General features: G+C 45.8%; 1 protein-coding gene, 18 non-coding genes and 1 pseudogene across 19 annotated transcripts; 11 read left to right on the top strand and 9 right to left on the bottom strand.

Annotated features, from left to right (window-relative positions):
• The first annotated feature begins 1,534 nt into the window (after positions 1–1,534).
• trnav-cac lies at positions 1,535–1,607 on the top strand. Its single transcript has one exon. It is a non-coding gene; the product is annotated as a tRNA-Val (tRNA).
• A 228-nt stretch (positions 1,608–1,835) lies between these two features.
• trnaq-uug lies at positions 1,836–1,907 on the bottom strand. The gene has a single exon. It is a non-coding gene; the product is annotated as a tRNA-Gln (tRNA).
• A 422-nt stretch (positions 1,908–2,329) lies between these two features.
• On the top strand, positions 2,330–2,412 carry trnal-cag. The gene has a single exon. It is a non-coding gene; the product is annotated as a tRNA-Leu (tRNA).
• A 404-nt stretch (positions 2,413–2,816) lies between these two features.
• Positions 2,817–2,888, top strand: trnaq-cug. Its single transcript has one exon. It is a non-coding gene; the product is annotated as a tRNA-Gln (tRNA).
• A 454-nt stretch (positions 2,889–3,342) lies between these two features.
• trnad-guc lies at positions 3,343–3,413 on the bottom strand. Its single transcript has one exon. It is a non-coding gene; the product is annotated as a tRNA-Asp (tRNA).
• Positions 3,414–3,965: 552 nt separating this feature from the next.
• Positions 3,966–4,038, top strand: trnav-cac. Its single transcript has one exon. It is a non-coding gene; the product is annotated as a tRNA-Val (tRNA).
• Positions 4,039–4,266: 228 nt separating this feature from the next.
• trnaq-uug lies at positions 4,267–4,338 on the bottom strand. The gene has a single exon. It is a non-coding gene; the product is annotated as a tRNA-Gln (tRNA).
• A 422-nt stretch (positions 4,339–4,760) lies between these two features.
• trnal-cag lies at positions 4,761–4,843 on the top strand. Its single transcript has one exon. It is a non-coding gene; the product is annotated as a tRNA-Leu (tRNA).
• Positions 4,844–5,246: 403 nt separating this feature from the next.
• Positions 5,247–5,318, top strand: trnaq-cug. The gene has a single exon. It is a non-coding gene; the product is annotated as a tRNA-Gln (tRNA).
• A 453-nt stretch (positions 5,319–5,771) lies between these two features.
• On the bottom strand, positions 5,772–5,843 carry trnad-guc. The gene has a single exon. It is a non-coding gene; the product is annotated as a tRNA-Asp (tRNA).
• A 552-nt stretch (positions 5,844–6,395) lies between these two features.
• On the top strand, positions 6,396–6,467 carry trnav-cac. The gene has a single exon. It is a non-coding gene; the product is annotated as a tRNA-Val (tRNA).
• A 228-nt stretch (positions 6,468–6,695) lies between these two features.
• trnaq-uug lies at positions 6,696–6,767 on the bottom strand. Its single transcript has one exon. It is a non-coding gene; the product is annotated as a tRNA-Gln (tRNA).
• A 420-nt stretch (positions 6,768–7,187) lies between these two features.
• trnal-cag lies at positions 7,188–7,271 on the top strand. Its single transcript has one exon. It is a non-coding gene; the product is annotated as a tRNA-Leu (tRNA).
• Positions 7,272–8,209: 938 nt separating this feature from the next.
• On the bottom strand, positions 8,210–8,281 carry trnad-guc. Its single transcript has one exon. It is a non-coding gene; the product is annotated as a tRNA-Asp (tRNA).
• Positions 8,282–9,134: 853 nt separating this feature from the next.
• Positions 9,135–9,206, bottom strand: trnaq-uug. Its single transcript has one exon. It is a non-coding gene; the product is annotated as a tRNA-Gln (tRNA).
• A 420-nt stretch (positions 9,207–9,626) lies between these two features.
• trnal-cag lies at positions 9,627–9,709 on the top strand. Its single transcript has one exon. It is a non-coding gene; the product is annotated as a tRNA-Leu (tRNA).
• A 404-nt stretch (positions 9,710–10,113) lies between these two features.
• On the top strand, positions 10,114–10,185 carry trnaq-cug. Its single transcript has one exon. It is a non-coding gene; the product is annotated as a tRNA-Gln (tRNA).
• A 2,452-nt stretch (positions 10,186–12,637) lies between these two features.
• trnav-aac lies at positions 12,638–12,709 on the bottom strand. Its single transcript has one exon. It is a non-coding gene; the product is annotated as a tRNA-Val (tRNA).
• A 6,153-nt stretch (positions 12,710–18,862) lies between these two features.
• LOC117805505 lies at positions 18,863–18,985 on the top strand (annotated as a pseudogene).
• Positions 18,986–21,720: 2,735 nt separating this feature from the next.
• Positions 21,721–24,042, bottom strand: LOC117805475. The gene is made up of 4 exons (XM_034674203.1): positions 24,020–24,042; positions 23,731–23,895; positions 22,305–22,593; positions 21,721–22,082 (listed from the first exon to the last, which is right to left on the bottom strand). Exons 1-4 carry the CDS (start codon positions 24,023–24,025, stop codon positions 21,721–21,723), a joined length of 822 nt encoding a protein of 273 aa, XP_034530094.1. The 5' UTR covers positions 24,026–24,042.
• Between the last annotated feature and the right edge of the window lie 2,144 nt (positions 24,043–26,186).

Below are 26,186 nucleotides of genomic sequence, written 5' to 3'. Positions count from 1 at the left end.
GCTGTAGTTTAATTGTCTGCTATAGATTAATTGTCACCCTGGCATTTACCTGGAAGTTCTGCAACACAATTTGCCATTCTTTTCTGGCAATGCAAAACAATGTGCATTGCTTTTATTTAGGCTTGATGCCTTCCACTGTCATAACCATGGGCCCCACTTTGGGAATCAATGGTTTAAGAGGATCTTAAAGTAACATTGTAGTCATAACTGTCACTAAAGGTCCTGATAATACTTTGTATCTTATAACATCCTACTTCCCTTTTTCCTATACCTCACTTCTTCCCCTGCACTGCATTCCATTCAGATGTCCCCTCTTTATAAGTGTGTTGATAGTAGTTTATAGGAGTTTCTTCTGTTGTGAAACAATGTTAAAAAATTTAAAGATCTGAATATTATAACTTGCTTATCAATAAAACTATTTTCATGAATCAAATTGAAACTTATTGTCTTTTTTTACTGCTTGGAATCAAAATAACAAAGCTTCTTTTCAACTTAAATGTATCATTTATATACTAAACCTTCTGTCTCAAATGCTTTATCAGGTCTGAATAAAATGGTTCACCAGCATGGACATTTCAATGTGGTTTCAAACTTTTATATTACTTTTTCAAAGGTGTGCATGATTTCATCTGTATATTAAAACAAGTAAATCAACGATATTTTCATATCTTAGTAAACGTTGGTAAATAAGGTCTTTAAACTAAAATGATTCATACATCAAGTCCAGGTACTTCACGCTCAATAAACAAGTTAACAACAAACAATCATAGCCTAAATCTACAATCATAGCCTAAATCTCATCTTATCTCAGATGTCTCAGTGGGGATTCGAACCCACACTGAGTAAGCACCTGAACACCTTGGATTAAAAAAACATAGGCACTTTAATACACTTAAATCCTATTGGCTTATCTTCTGTTACAGCTATTCGCAACTGGCCCCCGCGTGACAGGCGGAGATACTGTCCACTATACTAACGAGGACGCGTGCCCTTGTGGTCCCTGGCACACGACCGCGGTCTTCCTGTCTTTACCAGGACAGTGCAGACATTCCGAGGGAGGCATGGCCAACTATGGGGTCCAATATACGACACAAAGCAGGTCCGGAGCCTTAGTTCCCCCTTTACTGAAGAGCCCACAAAAGCGCATTGTGGGAGGCAGGGTCGCAGCCGGTGCCAAGCAGTTGGGTTGAACTCTTTCTTGTGTTAGATATTGATCGTTGTCACATAATAAGAGCAACTGAGGGCTGGTGCATTCGTCTCCTCTTGATGGCTTTTCGTGCCTTCGTTGTGTATTAAACACATACGCAGTCTTTCACGATGCTCTCAAATATCTGTGTGAGCACACTGTATGTGTTGATGAGGGCGGTGGCGCTTACGGGGGCTTCCTTCAGGATGGCTGTGCACAAAGCTGGGTGGGGGAAAAATCTGAAAATAGCCACAACAGGAAACTGGACTACACCGCTGCGCAGCATCAAGACTCACCGGGGATCGAGCGCATGACATGAATCATCGACCAACTGTGACGAAAGCACCGGTTTCCGTAGTGTAGTGGTTATCACGTTCGCCTCACACGCGAAAGGTCCCCAGTTCGAAACTGGGCGGAAACACTTTGATGCGTTGCTGTTGTTTCCAGTGGAGATTGCCGCACTTATCAGAAAGTGGCCAGTCGTAAGGAGTAGGTGTGGGACGGTCGTGAAGCTGCAGGAACGCATTCTGGAACCAAGTCCGAAACAAAGCATTTCAGAAGTCTCAATTTAGTGTATGACAAAGAGGAGGCAATATTGCAACTGCCACTCAAACAAGACAGTGTGCTGTACAAACATCTAACATCTTCGCAGTCCCACCGAGATTTGAACTCGGATCCCTGGATTCAAAGTCCAGAGTGCTCACCATTACACCATGGAACCAGCTTGAAGGTTGCGCACGCAGTTGTGAACATGTTTCTCACTTGACTTCAGCCTACCTACTGTTGCGATAGATACTGCCCTGTAACAGGACTGAGCTTAAGTCCAAGCGACCAGAAACCTCAGCAAAGCCAAAGCTGTGTTCACAAACTAAAGGACTAGTAATATCAGCAGAGCAATTGGTACTCAAGTTGTACACATGAGCAAAGCCAGGTACCTGCAACTGGATTTTTGTAGAAACTGCTTTGGCCTTCCATTAGTCTTCCTCCCCACTGCAAGGAGCGATGTCTTCGTCCTCCAGCCCAAAAGGTTGTTCTTGTTGTTGCCAGGTGAAAACAGTAGCAGTCTGCACCCTGAATGGAGCCAAAAGGTTTGTTACGTGACCGTGTCGGCGTGCCGCGCCCTGTGACCATGCTGCCCATCTAGTCAGGATGGCCGAGCGGTCTAAGGCGCTGCGTTCAGGTCGCAGTCTCCCCTGGAGGCGTGGGTTCGAATCCCACTTCTGACATGACGTGCTTTTCCCTGCCACTGTTGTCTGCCACATGATGCTGACAGAGATTACTCATCAAGTCTTTACACGGCAGGCGGCATGAAGACAATAAAACACTGTGCTCGTAGTACGGCGGGCGTGCCTGACACGCTAAACTGAGACGGTGCCGTTTGTGTGGCCTCTGACTCCTGCTTTTTGCACGTGTTGCTCTCAGCAAAGAATGAACATGCTGCTCTCAGCCTCAGCCCTCGTAGCTGACCACGTTACTTTAGACAGCCAGTTAAAGTTGCTTTTTCATGCGGTCGTCTGTTTCACTGGTATTTCTTAGTGCCTACGTCTCTTGTTGTGTGCACAGTAACAACCATACATGTTGATGGCATGTAAGACCGTGTTCGACAGCTGTCTCTGGAAGCCATGCGACGGTTGCCATGGTGTAATGGTTAGCACTCTGGACTCTGAATCCAGCGATCCGAGTTCAAATCTCGGTGGGACCTGCTTTTGAGGTGTCGCAGGTGCCTTGCGACTGGTCGGACGGCAAGCAACACAGGTGCCCAGCACCAGTGAGCCCTTGAACAATCCAAGGGTTATCGGGTCAGCCGATCCTCCTGAAAGGTTCAGAGGCCACTGTAAATTCCGGCTCGTACTAACCATCAAATGGAACTGTAGTCGCTCTTAACAGCGCATGCATGCCCTACTGATGTAAAGCATAGTGTACACATTGGACTGGAATTTGCTGATGAAGGCAAAAGGCAGGGATGAACCAATGAACTCATCCTGCTTTACATACGGTACATTGATGACTGCTTGGTTGGCAATTTGATTTAGATTGCCTCCATTGTAGTAGGGAAGGTAAACCCTTCCTCAGCTCACCTCGGCTGGAGAGCAGCACGAGCTTGAAGCCCCTGTCCTTGTGGGTAAAACAATTAGCTGCTGGTAGGAAGCATAAGTCTCCCCGTCGGGGATCGAACCCCGGTCTTCCGCGTGACAGGCGGAGATACTGTCCACTATACTAACGAGGACGCGTGCCCTTGTGGCCCCTGGCACACGACCGCGGTCTTCCTGTCTTTACCAGGACAGTGCAGACATTCCGAGGGAGGCATGGCCAACTATGGGGTCCAATATACGACACACAGCAGGTCCGGAGCCTTAGTTCCCCCTTTACTGAAGAGCCCACAAAAGCGCATTGTGGGAGGCAGGGTCGCAGCCGGTGCCAAGCAGTTGGGTTGAACTCTTTCTTGTGTTAGATATTGATCGTTGTCACATAATAAGAGCAACTGAGGGCTGGTGCATTCGTCTCCTCTTGATGGCTTTTCGTGCCTTCGTTGTGTATGAAACACATGAGCAGTCTTTCACGATGCTCTCAAATATCTGTGTGAGCAGACTGTATGTGTTGATGAGGGCGGTGGCGCTTACGGGGGCTTCCTTCAGGATGGCTGTGCACAAAGCTGGGTGGGGGAAAAATCTGAAAATAGCCACAACAGGAAACTGGACTACACCGCTGCGCAGCATCAAGACTCACCGGGGATCGAGCGCATGACATGAATCATCGACCAACTGTGACGAAAGCACCGGTTTCCGTAGTGTAGTGGTTATCACGTTCGCCTCACACGCGAAAGGTCCCCAGTTGGAAACTGGGCGGAAACACTTTGATGCGTTGCTGTTGTTTCCAGTGGAGATTGCCGCACTTATCAGAAAGTGGCCAGTCGTAAGGAGTAGGTGTGGGACGGTCGTGAAGCTGCAGGAACGCATTCTGGAACCAAGTCCGAAACAAAGCATTTCAGAAGTCTCAATTTAGTGTATGACAAAGAGGAGGCAATATTGCAACTGCCACTCAAACAAGACAGTGTGCTGTACAAACATCTAACATCTTCGCAGTCCCACCGAGATTTGAACTCGGATCACTGGATTCAAAGTCCAGAGTGCTCACCATTACACCATGGAACCAGCTTGAAGGTTGCGCACGCAGTTGTGAACATGTTTCTCACTTGACTTCAGCCTACCTACTGTTGCGATAGATACTGCCCTGTAACAGGACTGAGCTTAAGTCCAAGCGACCAGAAACCTCAGCAAAGCCAAAGCTGTGTTCACAAACTAAAGGACTAGTAATATCAGCAGAGCAATTGGTACTCAAGTTGTACACATGAGCAAAGCCAGGTACCTGCAACTGGATTTTTGTAGAAACTGCTTTGGCCTTCCATTAGTCTTCCTCCCCACTGCAAGGAGCGATGTCTTCGTCCTCCAGCCCAAAAGGTTGTTCTTGTTGTTGCCAGGTGAAAACAGTAGCAGTCTGCACCCTGAATGGAGCCAAAAGGTTTGTTACGTGACCGTGTCGGCGTGCCGCGCCCTGTGACCATGCTGCCCATCTAGTCAGGATGGCCGAGCGGTCTAAGGCGCTGCGTTCAGGTCGCAGTCTCCCCTGGAGGCGTGGGTTCGAATCCCACTTCTGACATCACGTGCTTTTCCCTACCACTGTTGTCTGCCACATGATGCTGACAGAGATTACTCATCAAGTCTTTACACGGCAGGCGGCATGAAGACAATAAAACACTGTGCTCGTAGTACGGCGGGCGTGCCTGACACGCTAAACTGAGACGGTGCCGTTTGTGTGGCCTCTGACTCCTGCTTTTTGCACGTGTTGCTCTCAGCAAAGAATGAACATGCTGCTCTCAGCCTCAGCCCTTGTAGCTGACCACGTTACTTTAGACAGCCAGTTAAAGTTGCTTTTTCATGCGGTCGTCTGTTTCACTGGTATTTCTTAGTGCCTACGTCTCTTGTTGTGTGCACAGTAACAACCATACATGTTGATGGCATGTAAGACCGTGTTCGACAGCTGTCTCTGGAAGCCATGCGACGGTGCCATGGTGTAATGGTTAGCACTCTGGACTCTGAATACAGCGATCCGAGTTCAAATCTCGGTGGGACCTGCTTTTGAGGTGTCGCAGGTGCCTTGCGACTGGTCGGACGGCAAGCAACACAGGTGCCCAGCACCAGTGAGCCCTTGAACAATCCAAGGGTTATCGGGTCAGCGATCCTCCTGAAAGGTTCAGAGGCCACTGTAAATTCCGGCTCGTACTAACCATCAAATGGAACTGTAGTCGCTCTTAACAGCGCATGCATGCCCTACTGATGTAAAGCATAGTGTACACATTGGACTGGAATTTGCTGATGAAGGCAAAAGGCAGGGATGAACCAATGAACTCATCCTGCTTTACATACGGTACATTGATGACTGCTTGGTTGGCAATTTGAGTTAGATTGCCTCCATTGTAGTAGGGAAGGTAAACCCTTCCTCAGCTCACCTCGGCTGGAGAGCAGCACGAGCTTGAAGCCCCTGTCCTTGTGGGTAAAACAATTAGCTGCTGGTAGGAAGCATAAGTCTCCCCGTCGGGGAATCGAACCCCGGTCTTCCGCGTGACAGGCGGAGATACTGTCCACTATACTAACGAGGACGCGTGCCCTTGTGGCCCCTGGCACACGACCGCGGTCTTCCTGTCTTTACCAGGACAGTGCAGACATTCCGAGGGAGGCATGGCCAACTATGGGGTCCAATATACGACACACAGCAGGTCCGGAGCCTTAGTTCCCCCTTTACTGAAGAGCCCACAAAAGCGCATTGTGGGAGGCAGGGTCGCAGCCGGTGCCAAGCAGTTGGGTTGAACTCTTTCTTGTGTTAGATATTGATCGTTGTCACATAATAAGAGCAACTGAGGGCTGGTGCATTCGTCTCCTCTTGATGGCTTTTCGTGCCTTCGTTGTGTATGAAACACATGAGCAGTCTTTCACGATGCTCTCAAATATCTGTGTGAGCAGACTGTATGTGTTGATGAGGGCGGTGGCGCTTACGGGGGCTTCCTTCAGGATGGCTGTGCACAAAGCTGGGTGGGGGAAAAATCTGAAAATAGCCACAACAGGAAACTGGACTACACCGCTGCGCAGCATCAAGACTCACCGGGGATCGAGCGCATGACATGAATCATCGACCAACTGTGACGAAAGCACCGGTTTCCGTAGTGTAGTGGTTATCACGTTCGCCTCACACGCGAAAGGTCCCCAGTTGGAAACTGGCGGAAACACTTTGATGCGTTGCTGTTGTTTCCAGTGGAGATTGCCGCACTTATCAGAAAGTGGCCAGTCGTAAGGAGTAGGTGTGGGACGGTCGTGAAGCTGCAGGATCGCATTCTGGAACCAAGTCCGAAACAAAGCATTTCAGAAATCTCAATTTAGCGTATGACAAAGAGGAGGCAATATTGCAACTGCCACTCAAACAAGACAGTGTGCTGTACAAACATCTAACATCTTCGCAGTCCCACCGAGATTTGAACTCGGATCACTGGATTCAAAGTCCAGAGTGCTCACCATTACACCATGGAACCAGCTTGAAGGTTGCGCACGCAGTTGTGAACATGTTTCTCACTTGACTTCAGCCTACTACTGTTGCGACAGATACTGCCCTGTAACAGGACTGAGCTTAAGTCCAAGCGACCAGAAACCTCAGCTAAGCCAAAGCTGTGTTCACAAACTAAAGGACCAGTAATATCAGCAGAGCAATTGGTACTCAAGTTGTACACATGAGCAAAGCCAGGTACCTGCAACTGGATTTTTGTAGAAACTGCTTTGGCCTTCCATTAGTCTTCCTCCCCACTGCAAGGAGCGATGTCTTCGTCCTCCAGCCCAAAAGGTTGTTCTTGTTGTTGCCAGGTGAAAACAGTAGCAGTCTGCACCCTGAATGGAGCCAAAAGGTTTGTTACGTGACCGTGTCGGCGTGCCGCGCCCTGTGACCGCGCTGCCATCTAGTCAGGATGGCCCGAGCGGTCTAAGGCGCTGCGTTCAGGTCGCAGTCTCCCCTGGAGGCGTGGGTTCGAATCCCACTTCTGACATGACGTGCTTTTCCCTGCCACTGTTGTCTGCCACATGATGCTGACAGAGATTACTCATCAAGTCTTTACACGGCAGTCGGCATGAAGACAATAAAACACTGTGCTCGTAGTACGGCGGGCGTGCCTGACACGCTAAACTGAGACGGTGCCGTTTGTGTGGCCTCTGACTCCTGCTTTTTGCACGTGTTGCTCTCAGCAAAGAATGAACATGCTGCTCTCAGCCTCAGCCCTCGTAGCTGACCACGTTACTTTAGACAGCCAGTTAAAGTTGCTTTTTCATGCGGTCGTCTGTTTCACTGGTATTTCTTAGTGCCTACCGTCTCTTGTTGTGTGCACAGTAACAACCATACATGTTGATGGCATGTAAGACCGTGTTCGACAGCTGTCTCTGGAAGCCATGCGACGGTGCCATGATGTAATGGTTAGCACTCTGGACTCTGAATACAGCGATCCGAGTTCAAATCTCGGTGGGACCTGCTTTTGAGGTGTCGCAGGTGCCTTGCGACTGGTCGGACGGCAAGCAACACAGGTGCCCAGCACCAGTGAGCCCTTGAACAATCCAAGGGTTATCGGGTCAGCCGATCCTCCTGAAAGGTTCAGAGGCCACTGTAAATTCCGGCTCGTACTAACCATCAAATGGAACTGTAGTCGCTCTTAACAGCGCATGCATGCCCTACTGATGTAAAGCATAGTGTACACATTGGACTGGAATTTGCTGATGAAGGCAAAAGGCAGGGATGAACGGATGAACCAATGAACTCATCCTGCTTTACTTACGGTACATTGATGACTGCTTGGTTGGCAATTTGATTTAGATTGCCTCCATTGTAGTAGGGAAGGTTAACCCTTCCTCAGCTCACCTCGGCTGGAGAGCAGCACGAGCTTGAAGCCCCTGTCCTTGTGGGTAAAACAATTAGCTGCTGGTAGGAAGCATAAGTCTCCCCGTCGGGGAATCAAACCCCGGTCTTCCGCGTGACAGGCGGAGATACTGTCCACTATACTAACGAGGACGCGTGCCCTTGTGGTCCCTGGCACACAACCGCGGCCTTCCTGTCTTTACCAGGACAGTGCAGACATTCCGAGGGAGGCATGGCCAACTATGGGGTCCAATATACGACACACAGCAGGTCCGGAGCCTTAGTTCCCCCTTTACTGAAGAGCCCACAAAAGCGCATTGTGGGAGGCAGGGTCGCAGCCGGTGCCAAGCAGTTGGGTTGAACTCTTTCTTGTGTTAGATATTGATCGTTGTCACATAATAAGAGCAACTGAGGGCTGGTGCATTCGTCTCCTCTTGATGGCTTTTCGTGCCTTCGTTGTGTATGAAACACATGAGCAGTCTTTCACGATGCTCTCAAATATCTGTGTGAGCAGACTGTATGTGTTGATGAGGGCGGTGGCGCTTACGGGGGCTTCCTTCAGGATGGCTGTGCACAAAGCTGGGTGGGGGAAAAATCTGAAAATAGCCACAACAGGAAACTGGACTACACCGCTGTGCAGCATCAAGACTCACCGGGGATCGAGCGCATGACATGAATCATCAACCAACTGTGACGAAAGCACCGGTTTCCGTAGTGTAGTGGTTATCACGTTCGCTCACACGCGAAAGGTCCCCAGTTCGAAACTGGGCGGAACACTTTGATGCGTTGCTGTTGTTTTCCAGTGGAGATTGCCGCACTTATAAGAAAGTGGCCAGTCGTAAGGAGTAGGTGTGGGACGGTCGTGAAGCTGGCAGGAACGCATTCTGGAACCAAGTCCGAAACAAAGCATTTCAGAAGTCTCAATTTAGTGTATGACAAAGAGGAGGCAATATTGCAACTGCCACTCAAACAAGACAGTGTGCTGTACAAACATCTAACATCTTCGCAGTCCCACCGAGATTTGAACTCGGATGACTGGATTCAAAGTCCAGAGTGCTCACCATTACACCACGGAACCAGCTTGAAGGTTGCGCACGCAGTTGTGAACATGTTTCTCACTTGACTTCAGCCTACCTACTGTTGCGACAGATACTGCCCTGTAACAGGACTGAGCTTAAGTCCAAGCGACCAGAAACCTCAGCTAAGCCAAAGCTGTGTTCACAAACTAAAGGACTAGTAATATCAGCAGAGCAATTGGTACTCAAGTTGTACACATGAGCAAAGCCAGGTACCTGCAACTGGATTTTTGTAGAAACTGCTTTGGCCTTCCATTAGTCTTCCTCCCCACTGCAAGGAGCGATGTCTTCGTCCTCCAGCCCAAAAGGTGTTCTTGTTGTTGCCAGGTGAAAACAGTAGCAGTCTGCACCCGGAATGGAGCCAAAAGGTTGTTACGTGACCGTGTCGGCGTGCCGCGCCCTGTGACCGTGCTGCCCATCTAGTCAGGATGGCCGAGCGGTCTAAGGCGCTGCGTTCAGGTCGCAGTCTCCCCTGGAGGCGTGGGTTCGAATCCCACTTCTGACATGACGTGCTTTTCCCTGCCACTGTTGTCTGCCACATGATGCTGACAGAGATTACTCATCAAGTCTTTACACGGCAGGCGGCATGAAGACAATAAAACACTGTGCTCGTAGTACGGCGGGCGTGCCTGACACGCTAAACTGAGACGGTGCCGTTTGTGTGGCCTCTGACTCCTGCTTTTTGCACGTGTTGCTCTCAGCAAAGAATGAACATGCTGCTCTCAGCCTCAGCCCTCGTAGCTGACCACGTTACTTTAGACAGCCAGTTAAAGTTGCTTTTTCATGTGGTCGTCTGTTTCACTGGTATTTCTTAGTGCCTACCGTCTCTTGTTGTGTGCACAGTAACAACCATACATGTTGATGGCATGTAAGACCGTGTTCGACAGCTGTCTCCGGAAGCCATGCGACGGTGCCATGGTGTAATGGTTAGCACTCTGGACTCTGAATCCAGCGATCCGAGTTCAAATCTCGGTGGGACCTGCTTTTGAGGTGTCGCAGGTGCCTTGCGACTGGTCGGACGGCAAGCAACACAGGTGCCCAGCACCAGTGAGCCCTTGAACAATCCAAGGTTATCGGGTCAGCCGATCCTCCTGAAAGGTTCAGAGGCCACTGTAAATTCCGGCTCGTACTAACCATCAAATGGAACTGTAGTCGCTCTTAACAGCGCATGCATGCCCTACTGATGTAAAGCATAGTGTACACATTGGACTGGAATTTGCTGATGAAGCCAAAGGCAGGGATGAACCAATGAACTCATCCTGCTTTACTTACGGTACATTGATGACTGCTTGGTTGGCAATTTGATTTAGATTGCCTCCATTGTAGTAGGGAAGGTTAAACCTTCCTCAGCTCACCTCGGCTGGAGAGCAGCACGAGCTTGAAGCCCCTGTCCTTGTGGGTTAAAACATTAGCTGCTGTAGAAGCATAAGTCTCCCCGTCGGGGAATCGAACCTTTGTCTCCCACGCGGGTCCCCTCATAGTAAAGCTTAACTTCCTTAACTTTTCCATTCATTCTCTATGGTAGTTCTTATCACTACGGATGTAATATATTTTTGACCACATGTGAGATTTGGCGCTGTTTCCCCTTCACAGATGTAAAGAGACCTACAATCATGGCCAAAAGTTTTGAGAATGACACAACTATTAATTTTCACAAAGTCTGCTGTTTCAGTTTTGTAATGGCAATTTGCATATACTCCAGAATGTTATGAGGAGTGATCAGCTCAACTGCAATTAATTGCAAAGTCCCTCTTTGCCTTGAAAATGAACTTTATCACCACAAACACATTTCCACTGCATTTCAGCCCTGCCACAAAAGGACCAGCTAACATCATTTCAATGACACACAGGTGTCACACACATTAACACAGGTGTGGGTGTTGATGAGGACAAGGCTGGCGATCAATCTGTCATGATTGAGTGACTGGACACTTTATAAGGAAGATGGTGCATGACACCATTGTTCCTCATCTGTTAGCCATGGTTACCTGCAAGGAAACACGTGCAGCCATCATTGCATTGCACAAAAAGGGCCTAACAGGGAAGTTTATAGCAGCGAGTAAGATTGCACCTCAGTCAACCGTCTATCAAATTATCAAGAACTTCAAGGAGAGAGGTTCAATTGTTGCCAAACAGGCTCCAGGGCGCCCAAGAAAGTCCAGCAAGCGCCAGGACCGTCTCCTGAAGGTGTTACAGCTGCGGGATCAGGCCACCACCAGTGCAGAGCTTGCTCAGGAATGGCAGCAGGCAGGTGTGAGTGCATCTGCACGAACAGTGAGGCGAAGACTTTTGGAGGAAGGCCTGGTGTTAAGGAGGGCAGCAAAGAAGCCACTTCTCTCCAGTAAAAACATCAGGGACAGACTGATATTCTGCAGAAGGTACAGGGACTGGACTGCTGAGGACTGGGGTAAAGTCATTTTCTCTGATGAATCCCCTTTCCCATTGTTTGGGGCATCTGGAGGAAGGCTTGTTCGGAGAAGACGAGGTGAGCGCTACCATCAGTCCTGTCTCTTGCCAACTGTGAAGCATCCTGAGACCATTCATGTGTGGGGTTGCTTTTCGGTCAAGGGAGTGGGCTCTCTCACAATCTTGCCTAAAAACACAGCCATGAATAAAGAATGGTACCAGAACGTCCTCCGAGAGCAACTTCTCCCAACCATCCAAGGGCAGTTTGGTGATGAAGAATGCCTTTTCCAGCATGATGGAGCACCTTGCCATAAAGCAAAAGTCAGAACAAAATGGCTCGGGGAACAAAACATTAAGATTTTGGGCCCTTGGCCAGGAAACTCCCCAGATCTTAATCCCATTGAGAACTTGTGGTCAATCCTCAAGAGGCGGGTGGACAATCAAAAACCCACAAATTCTGACAAACTCCAAGCATTGATTATGCAAGAATGGACTGCCATCAGTCAGGATTTGGTCCAGAAGTTGATTGACAGCATGCCAGGGAGAATTGCAGAGGTCTTGAAAAAGAAGGGTCAACACTGCAAATATTGACTTATTGCATGAATTCTGTGTAATTCTCAATAAAAGCTTTTGATACTTATGAAATGCTTCTAATTGTATTTCATTATACCATAGAAACATCTGACAAAAACACCTAAAAAACCCTGAAGCAGCAGACTTTGTGAAAATGTAATACTTGTGTCATTCTCAAAACTTTTGGCCATGACTGTAGTCTCTCAATCCTGTGTGTTGTTAATTTAGAACCCTGAAATAGAATAACACATGAAAAAAAAAAAAATAAAAGTGACAGGTCAACATTTAATGTGCCTTTTCTCACAGCCTCTGTGATGTGAGGCTGAACATAGAAACTGGTCAAAGGGAATAAATGAAACACAAAGAGAGAGTCTTTTTTGTTTTCACTGATGCCTCATACATTTAAAACAGGTAAGAACATAACATTAACATTTAGAGTAAGAAACACAAAACATGTTTCCGCCCGGTCTCGAACCGGGACCTTTCGCGTGTTAGGCGAACGTGATAACCACTACACTACGGAAACTGATGGTGCAGACAGTGACGTCATTTATTTCAGTTCTTGACCTGAAACCACAAACAAGGTTAGAAACCACTTGACTTAAGGTGCTAATCACAACCGAAACTGATGTTAGATGGACTTAATCTGACAGATAAGAGATGTAACAATGAGCGTAGTACAGATATTCAAAGGAACAATCAGTTTGTTCAAAGAGGATATTTTTTCTGGAGATCTAAGATTGAGAACATAAACTGGAGCTGTCGAGCTATCAGGAACACAGTTTTAACTCAACACAAGCCGTCGTTCATTATTTATATGTTCTGTTTTTAAAGTTTATTTTCTTTATCTTATTCAGGGTTTAATGACAGTACAGATCATAAATATTGTGCTACTTAAAAATAATTATTTATAATGTACTTTATATCATTATTGTTATTCTAGACACCACGACATATCACTCATGTGAGTTAAACCTACTTAGCATAGACCTGATTGTGTTTCTGAATGAACACTCAGGTAGAAACTGGGTCTCTTTACATCGTCAAAGGGGGAAACAGCACCAAATCTCACCTGTGGTCAAAAATATATTACATCCGTAGTGATAAGAACTACCATAGAGAATGAATGGGAAAAGTTAAGGAAGTTAAGCTTTACTATGAGGGGGACCCGCGGGAGGTCCACGGTTCGAAACCGGCGGAAACATGTTTTGTGTTTTTCACTCTGACTGTGACAGAGTTATCTCCTCACTGATTTTATGAGTATTAGTCAGAGTTGAAACTAAAATAAAGATTTTCTTGTTTTCTTTTTATTCTGTTTGAGCAGTTTCTATTTCCTGCCTCTTTTCACAGAGTGATGTGAGAAAAAAACACAGTTAATGTTGATAAACTGCTACTGATGCAGCCTGTCACTCAAAACGGTAAGAAACTGGGTCAATTCTGTTAACATGTATCTCTACTGTGTTTGTTACAGTAAAATGTGTTTTGAGGTTGACCCTTGAACTGGGTGGCGCATGCGCTGTGTGTCGTTCTAGCGCGGGGAGACAGCCGATGTGTTACGATGTGTTTTCACCTGAGGGGTATTAAATGGTCCTGTAACAAGAAATAAACGTCGTGTTTATTGGAGTTAACATTGGTAGCAGAGGATGGCTGCTAATTATAAAATCCCGCCGAGGTTTGATGAAGCCAGGCCATATGAATGTTGGAAAAATGAAGTCAGTATCTGGACGCGAGTCACGGAACTCGACAAAAAGAAACAAGCCCTCGCTGTAGCATTGGGGCTTGAAGGGAGAGCCAGAGAAACGGCGATGGAGATACCCTAGAAGATCTGGACAGTGATAACGGTATGACTACGCTGCTAGCCAAATTGGATGGTGTGTTTCTAAAGGAGGAAAAAGACCGCGCGTACGAAGCTTATTCTCATTTTGAAGGGATCAAGAAAGACGGCCCTGTTTCAATGGCGGACTACATTATGACTTTGAACAGCGGTATAACCGGATAAGTATAATATGACTCTTCCAGATGCGGTGTTAGCATTTAAACTGTTGGACACGGCCTGTTTAGACGAAAAAAACAGGCAACTGGCGCTGACAGCATGCACAGATTTGACGTTCTCATCAATGAAGTCAGGGTTGAAGAGAATCTTTGGAGGAAAGACGACAGGCTCTTGAAACGGCATACAATAACCAGGACGTAGCCTTCTTTACAGAGCAAAGGCAGCAAGGAAGAGGTAAACGGATCGCAGCATCACAGAGTGGACAACAAAAGCAGCCATTGCAGGGTACAAATCCACTGGATAAATTCGGTAAGAGATCAAAATGCGCCATTTGTCAGAGTACTTTTCACTGGGCCAAAGACTGTCCACACAAGAGTGAACAAGTAAGACTAACTGAAAATGTGGAAGAATGCAACATCACATTGTTACAGAAGCTTCCCCATCTCACTCAGAGATTTTCTTGACGGAATCTTTGGGATCAGCTATTATTGACACTGCTTGTACTCGAACAGTTTGTGGAGAGAAATGGTTGGAAAGCTACATTAATGACCTCAGCAAAGACCAAGTCAATCGCCTTTTGAAAACGGAAGCCCCCAGTTGTAGGCCTTTTCGTTTTGGAGATGGAAATGTTGTTCACTCAAACAGAAGAGTAAGGCTACCTGCCAAGATAGGACAGACAAAATGTCACATTGAAACTGAAGTAGTCCAAGCTGACATCCCACTGCTGCTGAGTAAAGAGTCTTTGAAAAAGGCAGGAACTGTTTTGGACATGGAGAACGACAGGGCTGTAATGTTTAAGAAACCTGTTCCTCTTGAATTCACCAGTTCCGGGCACTACTGTGTGGACATAAGGGATAAGAGACAGAGAGTGACGAAAGATCAAAAAAGGATCGGACAGAAGATGAGGTCCTTGCAGTGACAGAGAATCTCTCTCCAGGGGAAAAACAGAAAGCACTCCTGAAGCTCCACAAACAGTTTGGCCACGCATCTGCAGACAGACTACAAAGACTCCTCCTGAGCTCTGGAAATAAAGACAAAGAATGCAGTATTATCTTGCAAAACATAGTACAAAACTGTGACATATGTTTGAGACACAGGAAGACAAAGCCAAAACCTGCTGTAGGTTTGCCTTTAGCTTCAGAGTACAATGAAACTGTAGCAGTAGATCTGCATCAGCTGGAACCCAGTGTATGGTATCTTCATATCATCGATCATTTCACACGTTTCAGTGCAGGAAACATTGTGAAAACAAAGAAGGCCTCTGAAATCGTCAACTCCTTCATCCATTCTTGGATAAGTGTCCACGATACAGCGACAATGGTGGAGAATTTAATAATGAAGAAATGAGAGACATGGCAGAAAACTTCAACATCGAGGTCAAAACAACAGCTGGATACAGCCCATGGAGCAACGGATTACTAGAAAGACACAACCACCCCTGACAGAGATCATCCGAAGGTGAAACAAGAAAATGGTTGTGACTGGAACACTGCACTTGACTGGGCCCTTATGGCTAAGAACAGCATGCTGAATGTCAATGGCTACAGCCCACATCAACTGGTGTTTGGACAGAATCCCAACCTTCCCTCTGTACTCATTGATAGACCACCTGCTTTAGAGTACTACTGTAAGTACTAGGGTAGGAGAACACATATCAGCCCTGCATGCTTCTAGGAAAGCATTCACAGAAGCTGAGTGCTCAGAGAGGATAAGAGAGCACTCCGCAAACAGCTTAGACCTACAGATGACAAGTATGAGACAGGAGAAAAAGTTATTACAAAAGAGCAGACTGTACTGAGTGGAAGGGACCAGGGGTAGTCATTGGTCAGGATGGAGCTGTGGTATTTGTACGTCATGGTGGAATTCTTGTGAGAGTACATCATTCTCGACTTTCTAAGATTAACACACTTGATGACGAAAAGCAAACTACACAAGATGATGCAAATAGAGAGACAGGTAGTGAGAAAGGCATTGTAAACAATGCAGCAGATATGACCTGAATATAGAAGATGAACAGGGCAACACCAGTGAAGGTGAAGTTAACACAAGTGATATGCCAACACCCATGATAACAAACTGACAACACAAGTGGAGAGGAAAACAATACAGAAGTAATGTATCCTCCCACAACACAAACTGAAAGAAAACTCAAACAGGACAGACTTTAACATTTCAGAACAGAGATGATGGGATCCTTCGAAAAGCCAAAGTTTTAGGCAGAGCTGGCAAAGCCACAGGGAAGCACAAACACTGGTATAACCTGCAATATATTGAACCTGATGGTTGTTATGGTCAGACAGAACCAGTTGACATTTCATGCGTTGACAGTCTTAGTATTGAACCAGAAGACAGAGAGGCTGATGTACTTATAACCAAAGACATCTCTTTTGACACAGCTAAACAAGAGGAAATAAATAACTGGCACAAAATTGTGTTTTTGAAGAAGTAACAGATGCAGGTCAGAAGTGTATTTCCACTAGATGGGTCTGTAGTCTCAAAGAAACTGCTAAGGGTATTGTACCTAAAGCTCGCCTTGTTGCCAGAGGTTTTGAAGAGCTTCATATTCAAGACTTGCAGAAAGATTCCCCAACCTGTGCTTCAGAATCTCTAAGGTTGTTGTTAGCAGTAATCTGTCAAAACCACTGGCAAATACATTCAATGGACATCAAATCTGCATTTTACAGGGGATGGAACTGTCCAGAGATATCCATATCCGCCCCCCTCCTGAGGCAAACAGTGAAGGTGTCCTATGGAAACTGAAGAAATGTGTATATGGTCTTGCTGATGCATCACTATATTGGTACAACAAAGTAAAAGACATCATGTTAAGACAGGTGGTAGAATCTCACAGGTGGATCCAGCAGTCTTCTATTGGTTAGATGAGCAGTGTAAGGTTACTGGGGTACTTGCATGCCATGTAGATGATTTTCTTGGGCAGGCTCGCAGACTTCACATCTGAAGTGATTCCTCACTGAAGTCTGCATTTCTTGTTGGGCGTGAGGACATGAAAAACTTCTGCTATGTGGGAATAGACTTTAATACTGCTGATGGTGTTGTACAGTTACATCAACACACCTACATTGAGAATCTTCAACAGCTCCACATGCAAGCAACTCGTGCCACACAGAGGGATGACCCCCTTAATGAAATAGAGAAAGAGCAGCTTAGATCAAAAATAGGACAGATCCTGTGGGTTGCTAGACAGACCAGACCAGATGTTATGTTTGATGCCTGTGCTCTAGCATCAAATACCAAAAATGCCACAGTGCAGTCTATTCATGAAGCGAACAAAGTAATCCGTAAACTTAAGTCTGAAAAGGTGACTCTTAAGTTTCAACATCTGGGGAACAATGATGCTCTAAACTTGGTTGTTTTCAGTGATGCTTCCCTTGGAAACCTTCCAGATGGTGGGACACAAGGAGGAGCTTCTTGCTCTAATGGGGGAAGGAGGGAAGTTTTCTCCCCTCTATTGGCAATCCAAAAGAATCAGACGTGTAGTACGGAGCACCCTTGCAGGTGAAACTCTTGCTATGTCAGACGGAATTGACAATGCTGTTTTCTTAGCAACTCTCTTTTCTGAGCTCACCACTGGAAATGCTGAACTGAATGCTCCTTCGTTGGTCTGTGTGACAGACAATCACTCCTTGTTCGATGCTCTCAAGTCAACGAAACAGGTCACAGAGAAAAGACTACGACTGGACATAAGCAGCATCAAAGAGCTCATGGAAAGCAAGAAAATCAAGAAAGTACTCTGGTCAGATACAAAGGCCCAACTTGCTGATTGTCTCACAAAAAAGGGAGCATCAGCCCTGGTGCTTTTGAAGGCACTAAGCGCAGGACTATGGACTCTGAGCTAAATACTGTATTTACTGAGTATCAGGGATCTACCCTTCAAAAAAAACCAAACAAACAAATAACTAATAAAGGAAGGGATTGTTTTGTTTACAACTACTGTGTAATTGTCTGTCAGAAAACAGACATGTTAAAAAGCATATATATATTTTTCTTTGTTTAAAGTACAGTGAGATTGTTAACATGTATCTTACTGTGTTTGTTACGGTAAAATGTGTTTTGAGGTTGACCCTTGAACTGGGTGGCGCATGCGCTGTGTGTCGTTCTAGCGCGGGGAGACAGCCGAGGTGTTACGATGTGTTTTTACCTGAGCGGTAATAAATGATCCGGTAACAAGAAATAAACGTTGTGTTTATTGGAGTTAACAAATTCAATTCAATTCAACTTGCTTTATTGGCATTAACAAAGATATGTTGTTGCCAAAGAACATACGATTCATACACATACATTACATATATATTCATTATATTTTATATGCATTAATGGACAATGGTGTCACCCATACAGCATATCTCAATGTCTTCACTTGAAGCGGTATGCTCATAAAACCTTCACCTGAAATCAATATTATGGGATGGTGCGTCCCTCAGGCTGTGACAGGCAGACACATATTTAGCAGCCAGAGGAGCTGCTTACCCTTCCCCCAGGAGAACTGACAGTTTCTCTTCTGGGGTTCATGTTGGGAAGTTTGTTACCATTTTAGTAATTTCCCTGTAGTGGGAATCACTTAGTAAAAAGAAGAATGCGGCGGGGCCTCGTGCCCCGCCGCATTCTGGCTGCAGGCTGCAGGCTGCCCCACCGCCTATAAGTGGCTGTTTTGCACATGATACTCTCGCTTACGGCCATACCACCCTGAACACGCCCGATCTCGTCCGATCTCGGAAGCTAAGCAGGGTCGGGCCTGGTTAGTACTTGGATGGGAGACCGCCTGGGAACGGCTCATGACCCCCCCAAGTCCCTATCCTGGATCCTGGGACCTGTTAAATCTTCTTGTAGACCAGAGGAATCTCCAAGCAGATATTGTAGTCAGGGTCAATTTGTATTAAAAGATTAACCCTGAAGGCAAAGTGTGTTCATTTTTGGTAAACAACAGTTTTAGGGGTAAGCCTATTCAAGATTGCTGAATTCAAATCTGCTGTAATGCCTCAAAATAGAGAAATAACGGGGCCCCACGTACAGAGGTTACAGTCCTCGTCGCAGAGGTCGCCGGTTCGATTCCCGGCCGGTCGGCCAAAAAAAAGGCCAAAATATAACTTTAAAACAAAAAAAATAGAGAATAACATGAACCCCATTGACAATGCATTACAGGTGAACAGGGTCAAAAAAAACTTCAATAGATATCGCCATGAGACTTCTATAGATTACTGCTTGCCCTGAGACAACAAAAAATTGAATGACAAAATGTGAGAAATTGTATGTTTTCACATCCAAATAAGGTCTTACATTATTAATTATGCACTAATTTGCATACACTTCAAAATGACAGAAAATATTGTTCATAAGGAACAAGCGAGGGAGGTTTCATGTAGATATTTGATACTTAGATTTTCTATCCTATTCACCTGTAATACATTGCCTATGATGTTAGGCCTATGTTATTGTGGTAGTTAGGAGGCTTAAAACTCTTTTTGGAGCCTGCCATACAGCAGATTTGTGTTCAGAAACCTGAAATACCCCTTAAAATGTTGTATAAGCCCATTTTCTGAAATCCTGCCTAGTCTATTGGAGAAAGTGAAAACTTGCAGTAACATCTTATACAGATATGCAAACACCAGCCAATAAGTGTAAAACAATGAATTTTATTAAAGGCAGCAACAGACTGCATAGAGTCAGATAAAGCACTGGATGTCTTTCTGCTCACAATGTAAACATCCATCCATCCATTATCGTGACCGCTTATCCCGTTAGGGGTCACGGTGGGCTGGAGCCTATCCCAGCTGGCTTCGGGCGGAAGGCAGGGTACACCCTGGACAGGTCACCAACCTATCACAGGGCTAACACAGAGAGACAGACAACCATTCACACCCACACTCACACCTACAGGCAATTTAGAGTGACCAATTAATCTGGTAAGCATGTTTTTGGACTGTTGGAGGAAGCCGGAGTACCCAGAGAGAACCCAAGCATGCACGGGGAGAACATGCAAACTCCACACAGAAAGGTACCAGCCCGGCCAGGGACTACGAACCAGGAACCTTCTAGCTGTGAGGCAACAGTGCTACCCACTGCACCACCGTGCAGCCCACAATGTAAAAAAACCCAACATATTATTCTCATCGAACATAGAACAAACTACTGTGCAGTCCACAATGTAAAAAAACCCAACATATTATTCTCATCGAACATAGAACAAACCACTGTGCAGTCCACAATGTAAACAAAACATGTTATTCTCATCAAACATAGAACAAACCAAGGTGCAGCTCACAATGTAAACAAAACAACATATTATTCTCATCAAACAAAAATGCAATAGTGCAGGAAAATATTACACATTATATTATATTATATAATTATATTACATTATTATTACAATTACAATTTACAGTGCTGGAACAGTAAATGTTGGGCATGAGGGAGGATCGAATCTGCTCACAGATGCTGCCTTCTAATTGCCTTTCCTCTTTGCTAATTCCTCATCAACCACATTTTTGAAATGTTCAAAACTGTCATAAACAACCCCATCAAAACCAGAAGTGGTTGATTTCCTAGTTGCCGGGCAGTAGGTGAACATTTTCTGGCTGCTTCCAGCAGCTTTGTCCTTGGAGGGTGTGTACCTCTTACGCTGCCCACCACATTGAGGTACTTGGCAGGCCCCACATGGCTTCGAAGATTTATGAGGCATGCTCGGTTTGGATGGCGGTGCAGGGGGCGGTGCTACAGGTATGAAGCTGCATGATGGACTGTGAAGTACCATGGAGGGAGCCTGTGGTTGTGCAGGAACCACCAGGAGCACAGGTGCTGCCGACAATCTGGGCGCTATGTGTGTGGCCGCAGCAGGCTTAGGCTGAATGGGCCGGTTCACCAGCTCCGGTTCTTCACCATATAACCTGTGAATATTAAACATACATGTGATGATGTCAGTATGATTTATGTCCACACACTACAAAAGTGCTGTAAATTTCCACCTTTCTAGCAGGTGTAATGAAGTGCTGAAACAACTTACCTCCGCTTCTCACCACGCCTTTTACCAGCAACGTGATGAACGTCCTGGTACTGCACCTGAGGTCGAGCTGGTGGTGGTAGGGATGTTGGCAGAGTTGGAGCTGCTGGCATTTGCTCGTGTGAGAGCACTGTACGGTGAGGCTTTGACGTCGGTGTTACTGTAGCCCTGTAGTTGGCCTTCTTCTCTTCTCTCGAGATGAAATTAGAGATGGATTTGGCATTTAGATTGGGCAGAGGAATGGAGAGAGTGCAGAGGATGGGGTCGTCTCTAACTCTGTCAACAATCCTTTTGTACTGTCCCTTTATGGAGGTTGTTATTTTACTAGGGGAAGAGAGGTGACTGGTTGGAGGCTGATTTTTCAGCATTTTGATAACGAGGTACAGCAGACGACTATCCTCTGTCACCTGTGCTGCCTGGGGGTACCTCATCCACCCAAACTTTGTCTTCTGGGCTGCTCTGGTCTCGGGTGTGTCAGCCCCAAGACACCGGCCAAACAGGGTGTAGCCCCACCTGGACTCGTACCTCTTCACAAAGTTGACAGCAGTCTTGTCATGCTCCTGAAGAGAACGGCAGCAGTGATGATCTTCTGCCTGAGGTCGGCTGGCACAAGGTGGAGGTGACTGTTGTCTGCCAGTTCAAGCATCAGCAAGGCTAACGCCTCCACTTCCTCTATTCCTGGCAGATGCAGATGTCTCCGGGTCATCAGCACATCCTGCAGAGCAGGGCTATCCTCCTCCTCCACCTGTTCTGCTTGTGTTGGGATAGCATGTTTCCTACAGATGACATCAATGGGATCATCCTCTGCAGGCATGTCAATACCCTCATCTGCCATCTCCTCCTCGCTTTGCTCAGCCGGCTCCTCTTCGTCACAAGCCTGCTCTTCCTCAACTGCAAATATGTAATTGTACTAATCACAAATGTGCCTGGCCAGTTGTAGATTCATGCATACACAGACATGCCAATAATATGCACGGTTTGTTTGCTTCATATTAATATGAAATTTAAGTTTATATCATGTTTAATGTCATTGCTAGAATATGCATGAAGAATAAAGGGATAGTCTGCCTCATATGTATGTATATGGTAGAAGTGTGTGATTAAATACTTTACCTCTCTGAGCATAGTAATGCCTCGCAGAGTAGCTTGTTGACTGGCACATGGCATACTCAACACCAAGGAGCTCCTCCTCTTCCGGGGCCCTGTATTGATCAGGGTAGGGCATAGGAGCAGCAAAGTTGGGCTCCAGGACATGATCTTTGCCGAAGAGCACCTCAGCCTGCCGATTCATGCGCTGGATCTGCCGCGCGTCCATGCATGATGTCTGCCGACCCTGACCACCAGCAACCCGGAGTGACTCCATCCGACTGTTCCACTGCACAGCAAACGCAACCAGATATACCTGAAACACAAGAGCAATAGATGTATTACTGTACATGCTGAGCACACATGAGTTATTAAAGCTATGAAATAAAATGCATTATTGATAGACATTTTGCTCTATTGAAGTGTCCTTTTTTTTTAAAACACATTTTTTTGTTTCAAAACACAAACATTACAAAACACTAAAACAAGACCCCGCACCCCAACCCATCAGACAGCATGTTATACAGAGTTAGACAAGAAGAGATACAAAAAAGTTAAAATGACCAAGACAATGATAATGACAACATGATGAAAATAATAATTAAAAAAATAAAATAATGTGTATATATATATATATATATATATATATATATCTATCTATATCTATATATTATATATATATATATATATGTATATATATATTACATATATACTCATATATGTATATATATATATATACACATATATACTCATATATGTATATAACATATAAATCAAATAAAAACAGCTCGTTTTGTTTCCAGTCTGCAGTATTTACAAATGAATAAAGGTTAACCAGTCATCAGCCGCCTATTATCCTCTGCGTCCCTGCACAGAGGAGGTTTTGTTCCTATCAGAAAACTGTCTGCCCATCAATAGCAGGTTTTTCAGATCTGCAGGTATGTAATTTAGGGAGAGTGTCCAAACTTTTAAAATAACTCATCCTTAACCTTTACAGCAGCCTCCAACCTTTCATGAGGGAGGACATTAAAGATCTCCCTGTACCAAAGGGTGACACTAGGCGGGATAGTTTTGATCCAGTTCTGCAGTATAAACTTTCGAGCAACTAGAAGGAGTTTTTCAAGGAGCTTATTATGTGATGCAGTGAGATGCAGGTCTCTAGAGGCAAGGCCCAGGAGGAAAACCCCAATTTCCTTCTTAATTTTCATTTTAAACATCCCACTGACTACCTTTGAAATAAGTGTCCAAAATCTGAGAATCAGTTTACATTCCCAAAGTAATGGAAATATGTCCCCCTTTCTACGTTGCATTTGGTATCAGCTGGTTACAAGTAGATGTGGACCTGATCAGGCATATAGTTGCCTGCCAATCATCCTCATATATTCATTGTTCAAGTCTTTTTCCCATCTATGAGAGATGTTTGGCAAATGTGAAGTGTCATTTTATTACTTACTTGGAATTGCATAACACCACATCTATGGGAAGGAATGGCATTGTACAGGTGTGCGTGCAACCCCTCCAAGGAGTTACTGCCTCGTCGGCACCTGTACTTGTTCAGCTGAACACCATGCAGCACCACCACCTTCACAATGACGTACAGCTGTATGCCAGGGGGATCCTGTAAAACACACGACAAATTGCAAGTTTCTTGGTTTCTTCGGTGTCCTTTGAAATATTGCAATATTGGTTTAGATGGTTTTACAATGACACATGATTACTTGATAACAAAGACATTAACCCACCTGCATACAACTAAGATGCTTGCTTGAAATTGCACAGTGAGCATCACTGCCTCTGTTGACTTGAACAGGTGGATGCCATCAATATCAAGGCCTGCTGGTCCCTTGAACTCGGCAATGATGGACTCAATCACTGAAGCTGTCTCCTGTAACATATATTCAACATAAAATGAGGGCTCATCTTGTAGTGTGATGCTTCTAATTCATGAAATTAATATGTGGATTAATTTGCACTTACGTCAACACCACGGGTAATGCGCCTGACGTAAGACCTGATCTGGTGAGGCTTGAGGAAGGCTATCATTTCCTCGTCAGAATATGAGGCGTACAATTCTTTGTTGCCACTCCTGACAGCCTGGACTAAGAGCATCATGTCGTCCTTGTTGTAGGCCAGCAGTGCACCTGCTAAGGCACTCATGAACCCCCCCATACTTGGCATGGCTCTGCTTGATCACAACAGTATCCCAGCGGTGCAGCCAGTGTCGGATGTCCAGTCTGACCACGGTACCCTTCTGCACCCAGTCACTGGAACAGAGTCTCCAGAAGGATGAGCCACTGTCACTGAAATGATATCAACATTTGATACAGCATGTGTTCCTTTTAAAAATATGCTATTTAGTGTTAACTGTTTCATCTATCAATTGAATTATTAATTTCATTATCAGTTATATGGATGTATTATTAACTTACCGACACAGTTGTTGTCTGCATATATGACCTTTGGTGCAGGAGCGTTGCACGTTGGAACCGGGCAATCAGACCGCTCGCCATACGCCTGTAGCACCCCTCAGACTCAGCTGCCACCACCACCATCGTCAAGAACTGGCCCATTCATTCAGAACACTGGTGACATACTGCATGGTGCCCTGGCCATCACCATATATCTTCTTAAGGACCTAAAAAAACAAAGCAGGAAAATTCATATTATTGTGTTTCTTAACATTTTTTACAGTCTGTCTACATCATGTCTATGAATTACTAAGTATTCTCACTCAACTTGATTATCAAGAGCTGAGCTTCATTAGCATAACATAATACTGATCAAAGTGACATTTTATACATACCTTTTTGGTACCATCAATGCAGAGGATTTCTCCAGTCACACTGAGGATGGCAGCTCGGTACACAGGCATCCTTTCCATTTCCATGATCATGTGTGCACCGCCTCAGCACACGGGCAAATGGAAGGGGAGACTGGGGAGGGGGAGGGGTGTATGTACCAGGGGCTTTCACAAAAGACAGGATAGCCACTCTGAGATGATGAAGATCCAGCTGTGTGGGCCTCGTACAGGAGAGTCTGGTAAAGGTCACGCCGCTGGACATACCACTCATCATGGCCCTGCTGCAGCAGTCCTCTGTACCTTACTCATGGACACAGCATTGAGCCGGTCACGTCAGCAGGGTGACGACACCTCTGTCAATAGCCGCTTCCCACACAGAATGGCAGGAAACATGCTTCTGATGGCTGGGGCAAGGTTCATCAGAATCTTGGGACTGTGTGCCAACCACATGTACTGTTGCATGTGATGTGAATTCTCCTCCTCCTCCTCCTCGTCACAGTCTGCATCACCGTGCGTCTTGCTCACTGCCTGCCTCATCTTTCACAGTGAGAACATTTTAGTTTCTCTGTCAACAGGGGTTAATTATACATCATCCCACACACTTGCCTAGCGTAACTGCCAAAGCCTTTCTTCTCCAGGTATTCCCCTGGCGGTGCAGGGCAGTTGGTGTTGGGGCAGCAGATCTTGGCTTTCATCACACCAACTGGCCGCCAGAAGAAAGGCAGGGGTGGTAAAAAAGGCCATCATGTTGGGTACTGCTCCCTTGACAGATACAGGAGGAGGAGGCGGGTGGAACTCCATCTTCTCCTTTAAGAGCTTCCTCTCCACTATCTCACCCTTTATGTTTTTATACTTAGATGAGCCATCAAGAGACCATACCTCTCATCGTATTTTAGCCCACCTGATGTTAGGAGGGGCTATACCAAGGGCTTGGGCAGATGCAAGTGGCTGCTCCCAGTATTTCTGCCAACCCTCCAGCACGATGCCACTGGATTCTGAAGCAGCTCTCTGCTGTGGATGAGGGCCATCCCTGAGATGTGCTGGGCCTGTTGAAGAGTCCTGAGTCACAGCTGGAGCAAGCTCTCCCCAGTGGTAAGCTGTGTAGAGAC

The sequence above is a fragment of the Notolabrus celidotus genome, chromosome 21, assembly GCF_009762535.1.
Source record: "Notolabrus celidotus isolate fNotCel1 chromosome 21, fNotCel1.pri, whole genome shotgun sequence".
NCBI classification, from domain to species: domain Eukaryota; kingdom Metazoa; phylum Chordata; class Actinopteri; order Labriformes; family Labridae; genus Notolabrus; species Notolabrus celidotus.
Note: the sequence above shows the minus strand (reverse complement) of the source record. Positions and strands in the feature narration are given on the sequence as shown.

Excerpts from the sequence above, each read along its gene's own strand:
- LOC117805475 (XM_034674203.1), bottom strand. Across the intron at positions 22,594-23,730 it reads GTGGTGTTATGCAATTCCAA|GTATATCTGGTTGCGTTTGC; the intron begins GTAAGTAATAAA and ends CTTGTGTTTCAG. Across the intron at positions 22,083-22,304 it reads GCATTACTATGCTCAGAGAG|TTGAGGAAGAGCAGGCTTGT; the intron begins GTAAAGTATTTA and ends ACATATTTGCAG.